The sequence below is a fragment of the Eleginops maclovinus genome, chromosome 22, assembly GCF_036324505.1.
Source record: "Eleginops maclovinus isolate JMC-PN-2008 ecotype Puerto Natales chromosome 22, JC_Emac_rtc_rv5, whole genome shotgun sequence".
In the NCBI taxonomy this organism is placed as follows: domain Eukaryota; kingdom Metazoa; phylum Chordata; class Actinopteri; order Perciformes; family Eleginopidae; genus Eleginops; species Eleginops maclovinus.
In genome coordinates this window covers 16,161,216-16,178,676 of record NC_086370.1, presented here as the reverse complement: position 1 = coordinate 16,178,676, position 17,461 = coordinate 16,161,216, and the positions used below count along the sequence as shown (strand labels likewise).

Sequence of the window (17,461 nt, the reverse complement as noted above, 5' to 3'; positions counted from 1 at the left end):
CAATCAGGCAAATGACACAAGAGTGTACGTAAACACATTGAATCCATATACAGTACAAGTCTTCACACAAATTTTGTGTTTCTGTTGTTGCTGAAGACACACTTGTGAATCAGGTTCAAGGTAAAGGTTAGCTGTCGTACAAAACAGCCAACAACAAAATCATAATTATTTGAATTGAAAGCATCACGTCTCCGATGCTGCTTAGCCTTGGGAAGGCTGAATCAAGTAGTGTTCTGGAGAACGATGTATAGTATTTGTTGTGTCAAGATGAATGCAGTTTTACTGACATTGAAAGCAGAAGTTTGGTTTAATCAAGGCATGCAGTAAAGTTATTAGACACATGCTTTAGTGGCTGAAGCCAGGGCGAATTCAGAGAACTTTTAAAATCCACTTGGCACTAGAGATGATGACGACAACAATAGGATTTTGGAAAATGTGTAGGACAAACCGAATATGTATCACTCCCTTGCATGGCTGTATTTCAATACTGTATAATTACAAATGAATTACCCTACGTATAAAATCATGAAACCCTGACTATTAATGTGGTTATCCTTTGTGCTGATATTCAACTTAGACATTGAAGACACTGCTTTTGAAGGACTCTGTAGACAGACAGACGTTTAAGCACACACTAACACTCTCCCACACAGAGAGAAAATAGACATACTGAGAAGTAAACAGAATGACAAAGTGAAACCACCTTGTGCTGATAATCAGACAGGATGTCCAGCCATGCTTCTGTGAACACACTGGGATTACATCGCTCAACTCACTCTGATCCCACCTGCTCTTGGAGAAGGCATACAGTGGGGAGTGTGAAATTGAAGAAGAGATGGTGCCATTGATAGTGGGAGAAGATGAAACTGTGCAGCCAGGAGCACATCGGATGAATTCTCCCACCATTTGCTGCAGGGTATATATTGTAGGGGGAGCACAAACCAACAAAAATGAAGAAAGGAGCTGATGTTTTCTTACCACTATCTTGAGCACAGAGCTGAAGATCTTGGTGTCCTCTGTCACGCCGCCAATGTACAGCATCCTGGAGAAGACAGGAGGGTGGTCGTTCTCATCCTGCACCTCAATGAACACCTTGGCTGTGTTAGCTGCAGAAAGCAAATGGCACCAGAATGCATTCAAACCATGTGGGACTAAATCAATAATAAATGCATATCTAGCATTCATTGTCACAATCTAAGACCTGACTCAACTCCAGTCTGTGAACTTCAATGTACCTATTCAAGCATTTGGTACCCATTGTTTGCTGCAACCTTTACAACATAAGAATTTGGACCAGAAGAGTACAGCAAGTCTACATCGTCAAGGTCACCAGCTGTTGAATAAAGACATCTCTGAAGGAATCCAATCTCTGGCACTAATCAAATGTTGCATAACTTAGCCTGAAAATGGTCATGTCAATATAATATTTTCATGGTCATCAGCTGGTCCAAAACTTCAAAGGACAGCTTAAAATAATTTCTGAAATATTTTGAATGTCTGTCATCGCTGGAAAAAACATAATGTATTTCCAACAAAGATCCCATTGGCTCGCCGCCACCAATTTAACAATAATAAATGTGATATCTGAGGGCGGCTGGTTTGACCATTCTTGAAACCAATTTAATTAATTTTTAATTGAATGAATCCGATTCACCCAGCTTTTGAAATCTGACCTAAAATAGTTTATGTGGAAAGATTCACGGCAAACAGAACACTTGTTTCGTTTTTCTTTGACCAGAATTAAATTTAGTAAATTAAGTGAAACACTTCTTTATTTATTTTCTTTAAACTGTTGCAAGGACTGTTGGATTTGTTGAAGAGAGAAACATCTATTGTTAGACCTAACTCAACCAATTAAAATGAAACGTGCAAAAACTATTTTGGTGAAGATGAAAACTTGAGAGTCAACAATGATGAGGATCAGAACTTTTGAATTGAGAAAATAAAAAGTGTGTTGAGAACTTCTCTCTCACTGACCTTGATAAGAAAATTTGGTAAACAACTGAGCCAGTTTGCCTTCGGTTTACCAACCAATTACTGAGAACACTCACACTTCAAGTAAAATATGGCTCAGTAAAATAATAAAGGATTCAGAAATCTTGCCATCCAAGCCATTATTTTTAAGTGAGGTCTACATAGCATCATTTATCGGAGAATTTGAGGACATTCTTTTCCCCACTGGTGCATGATAATTCCACAAATAAAAGGCTCTGAAAGTTTAACAGGCAAGCAATTTGCACAGTTACAGTGGAGAAACAGTGACCTTGTGAGAAAGCAATAGGTAAACGAGTTAGACAATTTGGTATTGTAACAATACATTCGCTGGTTAACTGGCCTTTTTGTGAGGCTTGTGAAATATTCATCCTTCCCCTTTAAAAGAAAACCACACAAACACTGCACAATAACAATTGTGGCACCTAATTTGTCACAGTTACATCTATGCAATGACCAGCATAAATATGTACAGCAGAAAAAACCTTTCAACACTGCAGTTTAGGTAAAAAATATGCAGTGTCAAGGACCATTTTTCTTCTGGTGGCATACAAAAATGTAAAGCCATGTCGCATTGGAGCTAAAGACGTACCAGGGGAATTGGACAAACAAAAACACAGCAGATCAAATTACTGGCACAAAAGCTGGAGTGCTAGGCACAGAGGAAGGACTCCAGGGGATGGAAGTCTTTGTAAAAAGCGGCTATATTCCATCCTCAGAGTATCAGGATATAAAAACATAAATGCAGCACACCGCTCCTGTCTCACACTCACTAACACACTCAAGATGCATGAAAGAAACCAGTCCATTAGGAGGAAGGATTGCTGCTAAGGCAGACTAATTTTGAGGGTGCCCAATGGTTCATTATCATCATCATCAACAACAACAACAACAACAACAACAACAACAACAACAACAACAACAACAACAACAACAACAACAACATGTTAACCCGGTCTCACTCTGGATTATTACATTTGCATGTACATATGAAACTCAGAAAGTACACATGTCTGGACATGGGACTTTGTGCATAAACAGTGAACTTGTTCAAAAAGCGCTAAAAGAAATCTACATTAATAAATCAGTGTATAATGCTCTGATTTTCAACTCATATGAGAGAAGAAAGACTTCATGGAGCCTTGATCATAAGGGATGTGACTTTGTGTGTATGAGTCTTGTGTACATGTAATTAGAGACAAGCGCTGGCAGAAGGAGTTAAGGCAGGTACAGAGGAGATGGAATGAGAATTAGGTGTAAACCCAGCTCGCACTTCATCCATCATTCACAGAACTTTCAACAGAGGTCAGTTGACTGTCCACAAACAAACCTCATGATATTCCAGCTGGAGCACGGCCATCAAAGAGAGAGCAGTCTGATGATCTCGATTCAGACAAAGTGCTTCTTGGATGATCAGAAAGCATCTCATCCTTTCTGACCATGCTACATCTTTATTACTGTGTGTCTGAAATACCTTTCTGAAACAGTGTAACAGTCATGCCCACGTATGAGGAAAAGTAAGTCTGAAGAGCTCCCATTACTTTTGAATGCCTTTGAGGGGAGAAAATATGTGCTATTATCCCCGTTTCATTAGCCTAGACTACAAAGACAAGCAACAGTTGCATTAACTGACAATTTGCTTTGATTTATGTTTTGTCACCCAGTCTCGTTTTGGGGGAGTTCTGGTTAAATGAAAACAAATGGGCTATTTTTGATCATTAGACCGATGCAACAGACTTGGACTTAGCGTTGTACAGGATTTATGATGTGCTGCTTTGAAGATACGGACAAATCATGTTTCATGGTTATTATAATAATCACCATGACTGACAGATGCACACAGAGCGAGTACAGGAATATAAACCACATTTTAAGAAAAGCAATGAGCAATTCAATAAATGAATATAAACACAATTTACACAACTGCTCGCACTGCAACGTACAGAGGCAACTCAAAATATAACATCTCATCCTTGCCTGAATGTATGAAAAGAAACAAAGCAACCAAAGAAAGTGCCACCTAAGTATATTCAAATATTCTCTGTGTTTAACGGAGTGTGGAAATACACAACTAAATTTAGGCTGCAGCAAACATGCCACCAATTTTACATAAGGAACAGTACAGTGAAGAAAGACAACACTGGAATAAAGTACAAACCTTTATCTGTACAGACTGTGACACAATTATTCCTGGTTTTGATCCAAATATGCAGCCTAGGTAGCACAAATACATTTAAAGTGTATTAAAGCTACATTTTTGTACTGTAAGTTTTATATTAAACTGGGCAGAATGTAAACATCTCTACATCTGTACAGACTAATGATACAAAACAAGCCTACATAATTGCGGTACATATGAAAATAAATTTGAGGGAGGAAAAGAAACAAATCAGATATAATTCTATGAATGCCTTTAACTGTAATCTGTCCCAGGAAGGGATAATTGAGATAAAATATAAAGGCAACACCTGGAAGAGATTCAGCCCTGATTTCCTACAGTGCAGCTCAACCTCCACATTCCCCCATTTATTGGGTGCTATTTCTTACTTTTAGAAGGCACACGCAGGTTGGACATGACAACCACCATGGAGTCGGCCTGGACCCGGAGAACATAGCTTGTCACATTTTCATAATCCAGAGGTTTAGCTGTGGAGATGACGCCTGTCCTGTTGTTAACCTGAAAATGACCTAGAAACAAACAGAGACAGAGCACAAAAGACTGAATGGATACACACACTGGTTACCTACAATGTTAAACTATAGCACACATTTTTCTGTTCAGCAGGATATGGGTTGGCTTTTTTTGCACTTCGATTTTGTGTAAATGCTGGTATTACAAGTGAATGCATTCATACTCCTCCACAGGCTCTTTTCTTTTCTTGGCTAATTGGTTCATAATTGCACAGCTCAATAAATCCTTTTTAGTACTTGATATACAAAAGTGGCAACAACGATGTATTATGCAGACTCTGATAAAATTGCATACATATGCTATAAAAAAATAAAAAATGTAACAGCAGCTGTAAAGCAAAAACAGTTATGTGACAGTACATGCTGTTGGAAATGTTTAATGTTTCTCTCTCTGTGAACACTTTTAGAAATGTTTAATATGTGTTCATATTTATTTGGTATTTAATATTCATTTCATTGTCTACTTTCTAGCCCGCCTGTCTCACTGTATTCACATTAGTAAAGCACCTTGTAACATTGTAAACAAGGGATCAATAAAAATACTAAATACTTATACTAACAACAAAGCTTTGTATTGTTATGGAGTCTGCTTACATGTAACATAAGCCTTTTTTTGTAACGCTTTCAGAACAGCTATTTAGATGAAGACAAAGGAAATATCACAGAAATACAATACATTTGTTTCAATGGCATGGACAGACACTAACTCCTCTGTGGCAATCTGAAAAGGCCAAGCTTCAAAATGCTTTTTCTTTTCCTGAGAATATTACTGCGAGGGGCCTGGAGGTGGATTCATAGCACTCTTATTAAGTCTTGAGCCTGGGATTTTCAGGAGCATCTAAGGAAAAGTGACACTAACTCATGTTTCCACATGATAGAGACCATTACAGGAGCACTTGAGGTGCATGCTGGGAAAAGTTTACTGACTGACAGCTCGCTACTACACTGTGCTTTCTCCAGAAAGTCCCTCACGTTTGTCTTAAACACCTGAGCTAACCTCACACCTGTCTGGTGTTTTCTTTCTTTCCTAGGGTGTAATTAAGCTGTTCAGACTCTCAAGTGTGAAAAGCAGTCTACAGCGGCAAGTGTGTCAAAACTGTCTACTTCTGTTGCTTTGACGTTCATACTGCAACGTTCAAAATAATCTGGGAGCTTTTCCAGGCATATTTTGAATCTGCATCTTCTGATGTGAGTGAAAGCACACATATCATTTGACAGTTGTCTTTACTGTGATGGTTTGTGAACATCTGCAGTTGTCATACATTCTGCTTAGTGTTTGTCCCCTTTTCCAGCTTCAGATAGCTTATCAGGGGCTCACATTTCACCTAGTTCTATTAGCTCTAATGATTGTACTTGTATTTAAGCTGTGGACATACACACACACATAGCAGGAACAAAATAAATTGGAATTCCAAAATAATAAACTTCTATAATTTCAGTGAGTGTGTTTGAAAGGAGGGGCAGGACACAAAGTATTGTAATGCAAAAAATTCAGGTTCTGACTGTGGAATATTATCTGGAGCACATACCTAGTTCATTTCCTGCAACAATGGAGTAGAAGATGGTTTGATTGATAGCAGCAGCGAGAATAGTCCCCACCCGTGTGCCTAATGGAGCCAGCTCACTAACCAAAGGAAACCTGGAAAGACAAAGAACACCAATCATAAGACAAAAGATATAAAGAATTGAGGCATCTCAATATATACGTATATATCACAGGTAAAGTCTTAACATAGTTAGGATAAAGACAAGGGTCTTATAGAAGCCTATATACAGTATGTACATCGATACACGTAAAAATACAAAGTCTGGAATAAATTCCTTGCTTGATTTCAATCACTTTCAAAACCATATTTTCCTCTAAAGAATTCACTGTTCGAATGACTCAGTCGTGTATTTTTATTTCTACGCTGAATAAGAGACACATTTAAAAACATAACCACACCAACAATGATTAATAACATCCTAATCTTACTGTGAACAGCAGGCCTTTTTCTCTTCCAATGATCTTTGTGGGGTTTAATCCCTTCTGTCCTTTCAAAGAGCAGTTTTACGGTTTGAACTTTTATTTCACCCCATTCTCCAGAACACAATAAATCACATCATTTTTTCTTGTCAGGTTAATAAATAAATAAATTTTTTGCTCTAGGGGGAGCACAATGTCGTTTTGGGAAAATATTAGTCATACATACATAATTCACAAGTGCTTGAATCAATGCCAGATCCCCCTACATATTCAATAATAACTACACAGAGCAGCAGAGATGAGGTTTCTCTGTAGGGAGGCCAGTTTCATTTTAAGTAATAAAGCGAGGAGCTCAGAGGTTCAAGGATCTTTGTATAGTGATTCTGATCCTTTTTCTATTGAGAGGAATTGACCAGCTAACGTTGTCCCTGACCCACCAAGTTCACGGCACTCTTTTTTTTAATACCCAACATAGTAAAGCAAGTTTGGGCTGGTCTGTGGCTCAAACCCTGAACAGGACAGGTCATTAAACATGAGATAAAAAAGTTATGAATAAAACACAATAATGCAGATTATTTTGTGTCAATCAGGAACTGTTTTTCTTTAACTAGTTCTAATGAATTAAATATTTAGAATATTATGTTCCCTGAGCAAGAATGAGCAAAGACCTTTTTAACTCAAAATCTAACTCAATTGTATTAGCAGATCACACTAAGAATAATATCCATATACAAAGTGTTATAATAAATGCAGCACAAATTGTTCTTCAAACAGATTTGAATGTTTTTCCTCCTGATACGTAAGACTTTATATCAGCTAATGACTATGACTCACTATCAGGCGTATGAGTGGGTAATCATATCCAGCAGATATGATTGTCACTACTCTCCGCAGGATTTACTGCGGCCATAAATAGCAGGGATTCCTGTCTTGTCGGTGTGTAGGCAAGGGCTGATTTAATCTGATAATGTCATCTCACCGTTACAGCCCTCATGTGATACTGGGACTGCTTTCTCACTTGTTCTCTCATCTTTGCATATAAGGTGCATGTGTGCATGGATGGCGGATGGCATATTTTGCAGTTCTCATTTAAAGTTTGACTATTACAGCAGCAGTGAGAAATATGTGACAACATTGTGGGAGTAATACTCGCACTATAATCTGTGACAGTCAGATTGTATTATACAGTGAGTGTCAATGTTACGAGATATTTTTGGGAGAAAACGCTATCTTGGCAGATTGAGTTATAAACATGGACTGGAGGCGATTAAAACCCTTCAGTCCATGTTTATACTGTAACATTTGATTCAATGCTTTCCCTTCTCTTTGTTGACCGCAGAGTTTCAACACATTTTACCGCATTAATAATTAAATTGTCAAAAAAAGGAAAATGCGGTCAGCCAAAGTTTCATTTAGGGCGGATTGTTATTTTAGAGAGCAACTCATAGGTTTCAAAAGGAAGGTTGAACCAATTCACACAGAAACAGAAAAAGGCAGATGTTGGGAAAATAAATGACTGTCTTTGATGTTCAGTTCAGTTAAACAATGCACTCTCTAACCTAGTAGACAGTTGGAAATTGTGATAGTCACTATAGATTATGTGTATGTGTCGCACTTTTTTCAGAAGCAAACTAAAGCCCAATAGTCATTCTCATACAGAATAAGAGCAAAAAAGATTCCTATTGTCATCCCGGACAAAGACAAACAATTCCCAAGGACGTCTTAGGTTGAGAAATATTGTGTCAAATTCAAGCCATTCTCCTGTGCGGAGGTGTTATAACAGATAATATGTTGTTATATTGTGCTGCAGTGAACCTAACTCAATGTGCTCAAAAAGCCTTTCCCCAAGAAATACAGTGCTGTTATTGAAGTGTGAATAATGTGTTGTTTGGATAATACTAAATGACGTCTGATCAATTTCTCCCCTGGTTGTACGGTTGGCTTGTCACTGAATAATTGCTGTCTCTGTGGTATCCAGAAGTGATAAGCCACACTATGCCCTACAATGATGGGAACCAATTCATTAATGTGACCTTCATATAAGTAGATTACCCATTTGGCTCAGGAACAGGCGGACAAAAACACAGAGGGAAGCACTTGAACAATGTGAGCACAGCGAGGTGCAGCACAGCTCAATATGCAACTCTAAATCAGTCACATAACTGTGGCATTCATTGAAACAAAGGGTGACACAATGGCTGTCACTAAATGCAGTTACTGTCATTGGCCAGATGAGACACACTAACAACGCTATTGCTTTGGTTGACACTAATACAAGTGTATGAAATGTTTTTTGGAGCATAGATTCAACTGGTGCAAGACTATTTAATTTCTTTCTGTAAATGCCACTGCTCTACAGGGTTGTGGTTTTTCATTTAACTTTACGTGGTTGCACGTCATTTCTGCCAACCTTATTCTTACTAGATATATTACAGGATATTCACCATTTAATGCAAAGGCTACACAGTGTCAGCTTCATATGGGTCAAGAAGTGTTCTCAGCTAAGTCAACTTAAAGCTAAGTCAACTTAAAGTGGAAGCAAAGCATCAACCACCTCAGCTCAGATTTATTGGTTAAAGGACCCTAAAATCAAGGCAAAAATGCCCAGAAATAAATCTGCCTTTTTGTGCCTTGATATGTTTTAAATGAAACAACCCCTTCGAAATCCCCCAAAAAATCCAAGAAAGGCATTGGGCCTTATGCATGAAGATTTTGCTATCCTTCCCTTATTTTTATTTATTCCTGTTAGATTTGGTCACACCCGTATTCCCAGCTCAATTCACCAAACTCTCTTAACTGCGCAAACTTGAATAGCTCTCTTCAATCTGATTACTAGCACCACCTGTTCACGAGGAAGACTGTATTCATGAGATTGAACATTAGCATACTCGACGCCCCTAAAATGCCATGGAGAAATGAATGGAGAGGAACAAGTCGCTTATTCACCCAAAAACTTTTCCAAAGGTAAATAAAAACATCATACCTTTAGCAGTTGAAAGAGAGCACTTGAAGGGAATCGATTGAGTTCAAGTTAAATGTGATATAAAATACAATTCTGGACGTGCCCCTTATGAAGAAATCTGTTTTTAACTAATAGTTATTGTGTGAAACCCAGTGACCTTGTGCAGGAATTGTGGGTATTTTTCACACTTATTTCAAAACTCGGGTCTGGAGCAGTGCTGTGCTAATCCATTCATAGATTTTTTTGCGGTATTGTTCTTTGAGTGCCAGTGGGGTTTGAAAGGCTGTGTGAATCTAGCAGCGGGTTGCATGGGGTGATTGCCAGGAAGAGGCAGAGCTGACATGTTATCACTTCCCTACAAAGTGGCTCTGCCTGAGGGTTGTAAGCTGCTGAGAAATGCCAAGGGGGTGTGAAGTGTGAAGATCAGTATTAAGGTGTATCCACATGTCAGAAAAGATGACACAAAGGTTGCATATAGTAGATTCTCATAGATAGCTGGAGAGATAAAATGGCCGACTGAAGGAAAACTGATAGAAATGTGTACAGTGAGCACATTTAAAATCGACACAATCTTAACAGCTTCTTGCACAAAATAACTCTAACATTATCCGCTAATTGAAATCGGGAGGGGTTCCAATATACTGAGGATTGAATATACCAAAGAAGGTAAATACGTTGCGTATTCCGAGTTGAGCAGTAGGCAAATTAAAAGAGTCAATTATGCATAATGCAATGCCATGTACTACTGAGCTAAGCCAAAGCCACTTTTCATTCCTTTCATATTCAGATGAGGTAAAATCCCATCCAGAGACAGAGACAAAGAGAGAGAAAGAGAGAGCGAGATAGAGAGAGAGAGAAGAGAGAAGAGAGAAGAGAGAGAGAGAGAGAGAGAGAGAGAGAGAGAGAGAGAGAGAGAGAGAGAGAGAGAGAGAGAGAGAATTAACAAGAAGGGGTAGATGCCGACATGTCTACAGGCAGCAGCAGAGAGTCCTGGTGTCAACATGAGACAGCGTGAATGACATGCTACTGAGAAGCATGGGCGGCACACAGGTGTCAGCGAGCACTCTGCCCCAGGGCCAATGGCGGAGTGATGCTTACGAGACAAGGCAGAGGCGTAAAAACCTTGTCGCGCGCAACAGGGGCCTCTGTTTCCATGTCTTCTCTCTCTCTCCAGCTCGCCTTCCCTCTTATTTCATGCATAGAATCACCGGAATGAACAAGCAGCAATCGACACGCCAGAAGACACAAGGAGTGACCTCGCTGTATGCAAGTTTCTGCTAAAGTCAATGCTCTTCGAGTGGATGTGTAGTTGCAGTTCTGAAAAAAAAGGTGTGGATGCCAGTAAATATGCATTGCAAAGGTGTGGCAGGACAATTCTGACTGATACCGGTATTATGCAGCAGTGTGCACGTTTAGCAGTGATGAATCAGACTAATTCGATGACCGTGGAGTAAATACCTAAGTTTGTTAGTAAACCTTTATGCCATCTTGGTGTTAACTTGTTTGTTCCTGCCTTGAAGCAAATTGTGAAAGTGTCCAATAGAGATTTGAAATACATTTAATTTCAGCTTCTCCTCGTACATAAGCAGAGAAAAAAGGAAAACAATTGCTGTGAATCCAGAGCTCATGTTCTCCAATTAATCTAAGTGATTTTGACAGCCAAGGCAAAGTCAGCTCAGTCACACAGAATGACGTTCACAGGAAATAGCCTTTCAACCTGAATTTTAGAATAGCTTTTCAAAATTCATTAGCTAGATTTAGATGTTGGAAAACTGCATATATTGCTTTGATAACACACCAGTCCTGTATTTATGTGCTAAATGTCATCCGAAGCTCAATGTATTTTCCTTCTCAGTTTACTGAAATCAACAGTCCTACTGATATAGAGTGCACCACCTCTCAATTAAAGCAATATATCATTTCAGAGTTTGAGCTGTAGTGTGTTATTTACTGAACTGTAAAGATTATAGGTTATGTTTGGAAAGACCAAAGCAAAATGATGAGAAACAAGGATGAAAAAGGGCTAAAACCAGATCTGAAACCTCTCATTAAATTCAAAAGGTTTTGGAAACTTGAGCAGAGTCAAAAAGCTCGGGGTAAACAAAGCTCTTTCATTGGATAAGAGACATAAAAGTCCTGATATACTACTGCCATTGAGGATAAAACACCCAACTGTGAAACCAACATCAACAATTGCAGTGCGAAATAAAAGTTACTGCATTGATGTTGCCTGTCAGAAAGAACAGATTAAATCGCATGAACACTTCATAACGGATGCATGTACACACACACGCACAACAATATTCATTAAAGTAAAAGTGTTGTAGGAAAAAATATATCTGTTGAGAAACAGTTTTCCTTCATTCGGGCGCAATCTATGGAAAGCTATTTATGTGTGTATTTGTTTTGAGCATGTAGGCTACTTTATCAGAATGCAAGGCTACTATTGTATGTGTAATTCGATTTGACCGAAATAAGGAGGGATTAAACCCGTCCACAAGAAAAAAGTCAGTAGATTGTTCAGCAAGATACGGAGATATTTTTATTACTGCTGTTTTTCAGATTTATTGTGGTGGTGCTGGCCAGTTTTTCAGAATTATGGACGCAGGCACAACATTTTTCAAATTGGGCCCCTCACCCAAGGCTCCCGACTATTCTTTTTTTTTGAAGATAAGATAAGATGGACCTTTATATTCCGGGGGGGAATTGAAAAATACAAAAATAAATGAGGACTTTTAAAACAAGATATTACAACATGGTAAATCGTTGATCAGTTGAATAAAAATACATATTTATTTGGGTTCGTATTGTTGTATTTACACTCCTTCAGTGTAATCCATCAAATTCTCATCTACAGTGGTTATTTTGATAAAATCACACTAACTAACAAGATAATAAATAATTGTGTTTGTATTTATATTTCTGCATTGGTTACTACATGTTAGGGCATATTTAGCTCATACAGTTTTTGTTAAGATGCTTGGATATGTATACAGTATACATTTCGTTATTGTTGAGACTCAGAGAAAATGCAATGGCCCTGCTGGGAAGAAACATGAGGGATTTTTCAAAGCATTCTGTATTATATGCTTTTAACAAAGTGGAATTTCTGTTATGCATTAAGTTTAAATGTGTCCTTCTAGCTTCCCAGCGTTTCACAGCTTATGCTAAATATGAAAGCCCTGCAGCTTTCAAACACAACACTATCCCTAACTACTTCAATTGCAGGTTTTTATCTCTACCGATCAAAGCTTCGCCAAATTCCTTAAATGATATACAAACGAACAATTCATCACATCCTCCAGCATATGCTCATTCAGTTGTAAACTAAACTCAATACTAGCAGATATTAGCACCTATTAAAATATGTTTTTTAAGGCTTCTGAATCATACTTGCTAAGAGGATTTCGCAAAAAGTGCTCTGGTGCTTACACACATCTCCGAAATGCAAAACGTCTAACATTAAGTAATGCATTAACTAAATAACCATAGTTTTCTATAAAAAAAAGCTAAATGTTTACAACTCCTAGTATGACAATGTTCCTCCCTGGCTATTCCTCTGATCACTTATCTTGCCACAGCAGACCCAGCGTTTTCTTTGTATTCACACTGAGCCATTTTTCTGAGCTCCACAATAAAGAAAGACATTTTAATCAAAAAATATCTTCTGGAGTGCAAGATGGAAGACATTAGTAAAGCTGGAGAAACAACATTTGCTGTGCAGCCAGACAGTGGTAGCACTCTGTGCCAGCTAAGCCATGTCAGCCCACAGGACATCCCTTCACATAATGTCCACTGGGTCATTTAGCACACAAGAGGAGACCTGACCAGCAAATGCTTGGATGCTGTTGGATGAGTGTGTCGAAACTGGCCCAGCTATCAAGGCTTGCAATGTGATATCACACAGAGCCACATAGGTACTGATTCCATCCTGCATGCTTTGCTGTCAAATTACCGCTCCTGCACAAATGATCTATTTTATCACACCTGACCCACAGAAAGACATTTCTGCCTCTCTAACAAGGTGAATGCTGCAGGAAATAGCAGTAGCAGAAATTGTGTGCTGGGCTGGATACCACAAATTACTGGAAACCTTTGAAAAGGTTGAAAAGATTTTCCAGTAAGGGCCCAGTAGCATCTTTCTTATGCCATGTCTTCATATTATTGGAAGGAAGACAGAGATGGGGACGATTACAATTTTAATAACTTGGGAAAGATCAACTCACCAAGGTGGTTAAATGATTACAGAGAAGTCTTGTGAGGAATGAATACATGTATGTGAATGATATTTAAAATGGTGAAACCCGTAATTATGATGACCCCGATATGACATGAAAGTGGCATTGGGTGCATAAGTTGAGTTATGCTTCCATTGTACCTTTACCTACTCATTAGGGGTGTTCTTCATAGCAGTAATGTACAAGTACAAAGGGGCTCAAGTCATTAGAACAACCCTTTCAGCAAGCCGCTTCGTCAGATTCACTTTGTGTCTGATTGCTATCCGGTGTGTCTTTAAATAATTGGATTCTCCCCAGCACCTGATGATTTAAAGACTCACCTGATGGCAATCAACCACAAAGTGAATGTGTAAAAAAAGTGTCTTTCCTAGTATCTTGGTGTGCACTGTATATTTGTTAGACAGCATTAACAGTTCATTTTTTAGTTTCACTTTACTTTAGTATGTTCCTTTGTCTCCCCTTTTCATGTTCACCATTTGCCCGGACAGGTACGAATCTCCCCATTTGTTTAATTTATTTTGTCTTCGCGATCAGAGTCTTGCACCATTTGATTAAATTGTATCCAAACCTACTGTTTATAGTTACAGTTAATTTTCTGGAAAGTTAGCCTTTAATTATAGGTCATACTGCTTCTCTTCCCTGGCATTCAGCACCAACCTTTGGTTGATATGTGGGATTTGTGCAATGAGTGTGACTTGGCGCCTGTTAGACAAGCCAACTGATGCCTGCCTACTTAGCAGAGACAAGTGAAAGGTCAGCGCACTCCCGGTGCTTAGAGGCTCAAGACTGAAGTCAACAGATTCAAACCTGCAGCTGAAAATCAATCATGCCCTTCAGAAGAGTGAAAGCGCTCCTTCTAGCTGTGATTCAGAGGAGGAAGGATAGCATGAGAGATGGATGGATAAATAGAAAGAAATAGAGAGGACTGAAATTGTTTTTTATAATGTATGTTTTCACTGAGGCATGACGACAGTGTGTAGGAAAGCACACTATAGGGTTTACAGCTAACCCTTTAAAAGTCTGGCAATGAGCAACGATCAGTAGGCTGTGAGCATCTCTATCCCTTGTGTACATGTCTGGCAAGACAACAGATAAAAGAAGACTGCCAATAAAAGAGCTGTATGCTATGAAAGCATGTCATCTGCCTAATTACTCAAGAATTACAGCCTTGTCTGAATTGGAAATGAGGTATGGATGGATTTGTTTTCTCTATAAATAATAAATGCTATTTTTCTCTAGATGTCTTGCAGAATTGATAGAGGGCACACAGTTGAGTTCATGTCTTCAATATGATTCCTTTAAAATGAGCAGACATGTTTTTTTTTCAATTTTAGGAGTAATTTATTGCTTTTTTGATGAGTGGCTAATGGTCGTCGAGACCATTTTGGCTTGTATTTCAAGCTACAAGATATGTGTACTTCAGGTATTGTGGAACCATTTATGAGTCTGACTGCTGAGAACATTAAATCAATGGTTACACTGTGGTCAGGCATTCACAGAACATTTATACATGCAGTCTCAATGGACTGTAAACATCAAGAAAGTGCAGGAAAGAGACATAAAACACCCCAAACTTTGAGCTATTACCACCGACATGCACATTCACAGCCAGAGTAACAATGTCTAAAGGTGAAATTGGAAAGCTACAGATCGAGGCTGAGAACAATTATTTCTCTGTCTATATAAATGGCACCTTTAAGATTTTTTTAAATGTGCATGTCAATGTTTGCGTGGCAGAGCAAACAAAATGCATTCACAGTGATTTCAGCCTACTGTCACTAATTGTGTCATTAGTGGGGTGGCAAGCATAAGTAGTGACAAGCTGTTTGTTTATTGTAATAATACTCAATGTTGACACCGTTGACTATACTAACAGAATAACTTGTTGCTGTTCTCAAAGTTGCCAGACTGCATATTAATGAGACAGGTATGGCACAGCATCTGCTGTCTGCGATTACAGTGAACTGAATAATGGCGTGACATTTAATTCCCAAATGATATCCTCTTCAATCACTTTGAATACCAACTTTTGTGATATGATATAGCAGTAACATACAAAAACGTCCTCATAATCACACAAACTATAAATAATCATGCTATTGAAAAGCACAGATGCACTAAAAATATGTATATATTATCTTCTATTGGCATGTTTTCAAATGACAATTGGATTCAAAACAAAGAACTGTTAAAGCCAAAAGAGGTTAATGTAAAACAATATGTAACAAATGACCATTTAATAACACCAAGTACACAACGTACAATTAAGTTACAGATTTATACAGAGAGATGCACAAATCGTATTTGCACCATGTATGTTGAGTTGTTGGAGGAGCCTGGGACATAAGATTTTCATTGCCAACATATACGTTGTATATGCTGTGCATATGACCAATAAAACCTTGAACTACAGGCACACATAATAAAGCACACAGAATACTGACTGTACAGTGAGGAGAGAAGCAAAGGGAAGACAAAGTGAGAAAGAAACTGACCGAGAGAGAGAGAGAGAGAGAGACAGAGAGAGAGAGAGAGAGAGAGAGAGAGAGAGAGAGAGAGAGAGAGAGAGAGAGAGAGAGAGAGAGAGAGAGAGAGAGAGAGAGAGAAGCTTAGGGAGAAAACTCAGGGGATGTGGGGGCTTTTGGATGGGGGAGGGGCTAAAGGAGAAGGAGAGCAAAATGACATACTCAGGAGCAGTGAGGCAAAAGTCTCATGTGATTTAGAGTAGATTTAGAAGGGGAAGTGCTGCGGGGGAGATAAGCAGCACGGAAAACTGCGCAGACCACAGGTTTTAAACATTGGGCCAGAGAAGTAGCCTCAGTAGAAGGGACAAATTCAGAGTGGGACCAGGTTAGATAGTGGCTTACCCCTCCTTGTCTCTAGCCACACACACAGTGGAAATAAATATTCATTCTCTGCCCAAGTGCCCAGTGCTAAAGACTTCCCCAAAGGATTGCGTCCGTGAGTTCCATGTAAATGAGCATTCACAGGGGTTTAATGATAGGGCCCTCGAAATGTCTCTCCCCCACCAAAAAAATCCAAAATTAATTACCTTTGTTCATGCACATTCACCATAATTCATTCACATAATCAATTAAAAAAAAAAAAGAAAGCCAGATATAAAGCATTTGAATAATTTAAATGGTTTAGACTGCATAATTGATTTTTTGGTTGGTAGTTGGAAGGGCTGCATGATTAGTGGTATCTAAATTCTTACATGACCACAATCCCACTGTAAAACATTTAACAGGTAGATCCACCTTTAATGTCAGCCTTGATAGACTGTGGCTGTCTATCTACTATGTTTGAGAGAAATATTAAAGTAACAGGATAAAAGAAAAAGCTTTGACAACCATTAAAAACACATACCTCCAGTAGACACATTTATCAAGGTGATGATATCAACGCCCTGAAAGCTACCAGTAAATCTCTTTAGTAAGGTGTATATGGGAAGCTGAAGTTTGGGTAGGTAAATGCTTCTGGATTGCTATTGAATTGATCATTATATACTTGTAAGTCAGACTCATAATCTTAGGTTTTTGTTTGGATCAAAACTAAAAAGAATGCAATACATATTTAAATCCAAGTTTCTTTACACCATGAATTGTAAGA

At 38.5% G+C, this 17,461-nt stretch overlaps 1 protein-coding gene across 1 annotated transcript in view; it reads right to left on the bottom strand.

The window, feature by feature from the left end:
* Positions 1 to 17,461, bottom strand: part of LOC134859160 (protocadherin-15-like) — a 133,624-nt gene that overhangs the window by 22,900 nt on the left and 93,263 nt on the right. Inside the window, exons 25-27 of the mRNA XM_063875496.1 lie at positions 6,213 to 6,322; positions 4,540 to 4,680; positions 979 to 1,106 (exon numbers count right to left, since the gene is read on the bottom strand). Of these exons, the coding sequence (XP_063731566.1) occupies positions 979 to 1,106; positions 4,540 to 4,680; positions 6,213 to 6,322 (379 nt within the window). The remainder of the gene's footprint in view (positions 1 to 978; positions 1,107 to 4,539; positions 4,681 to 6,212; positions 6,323 to 17,461) is intronic.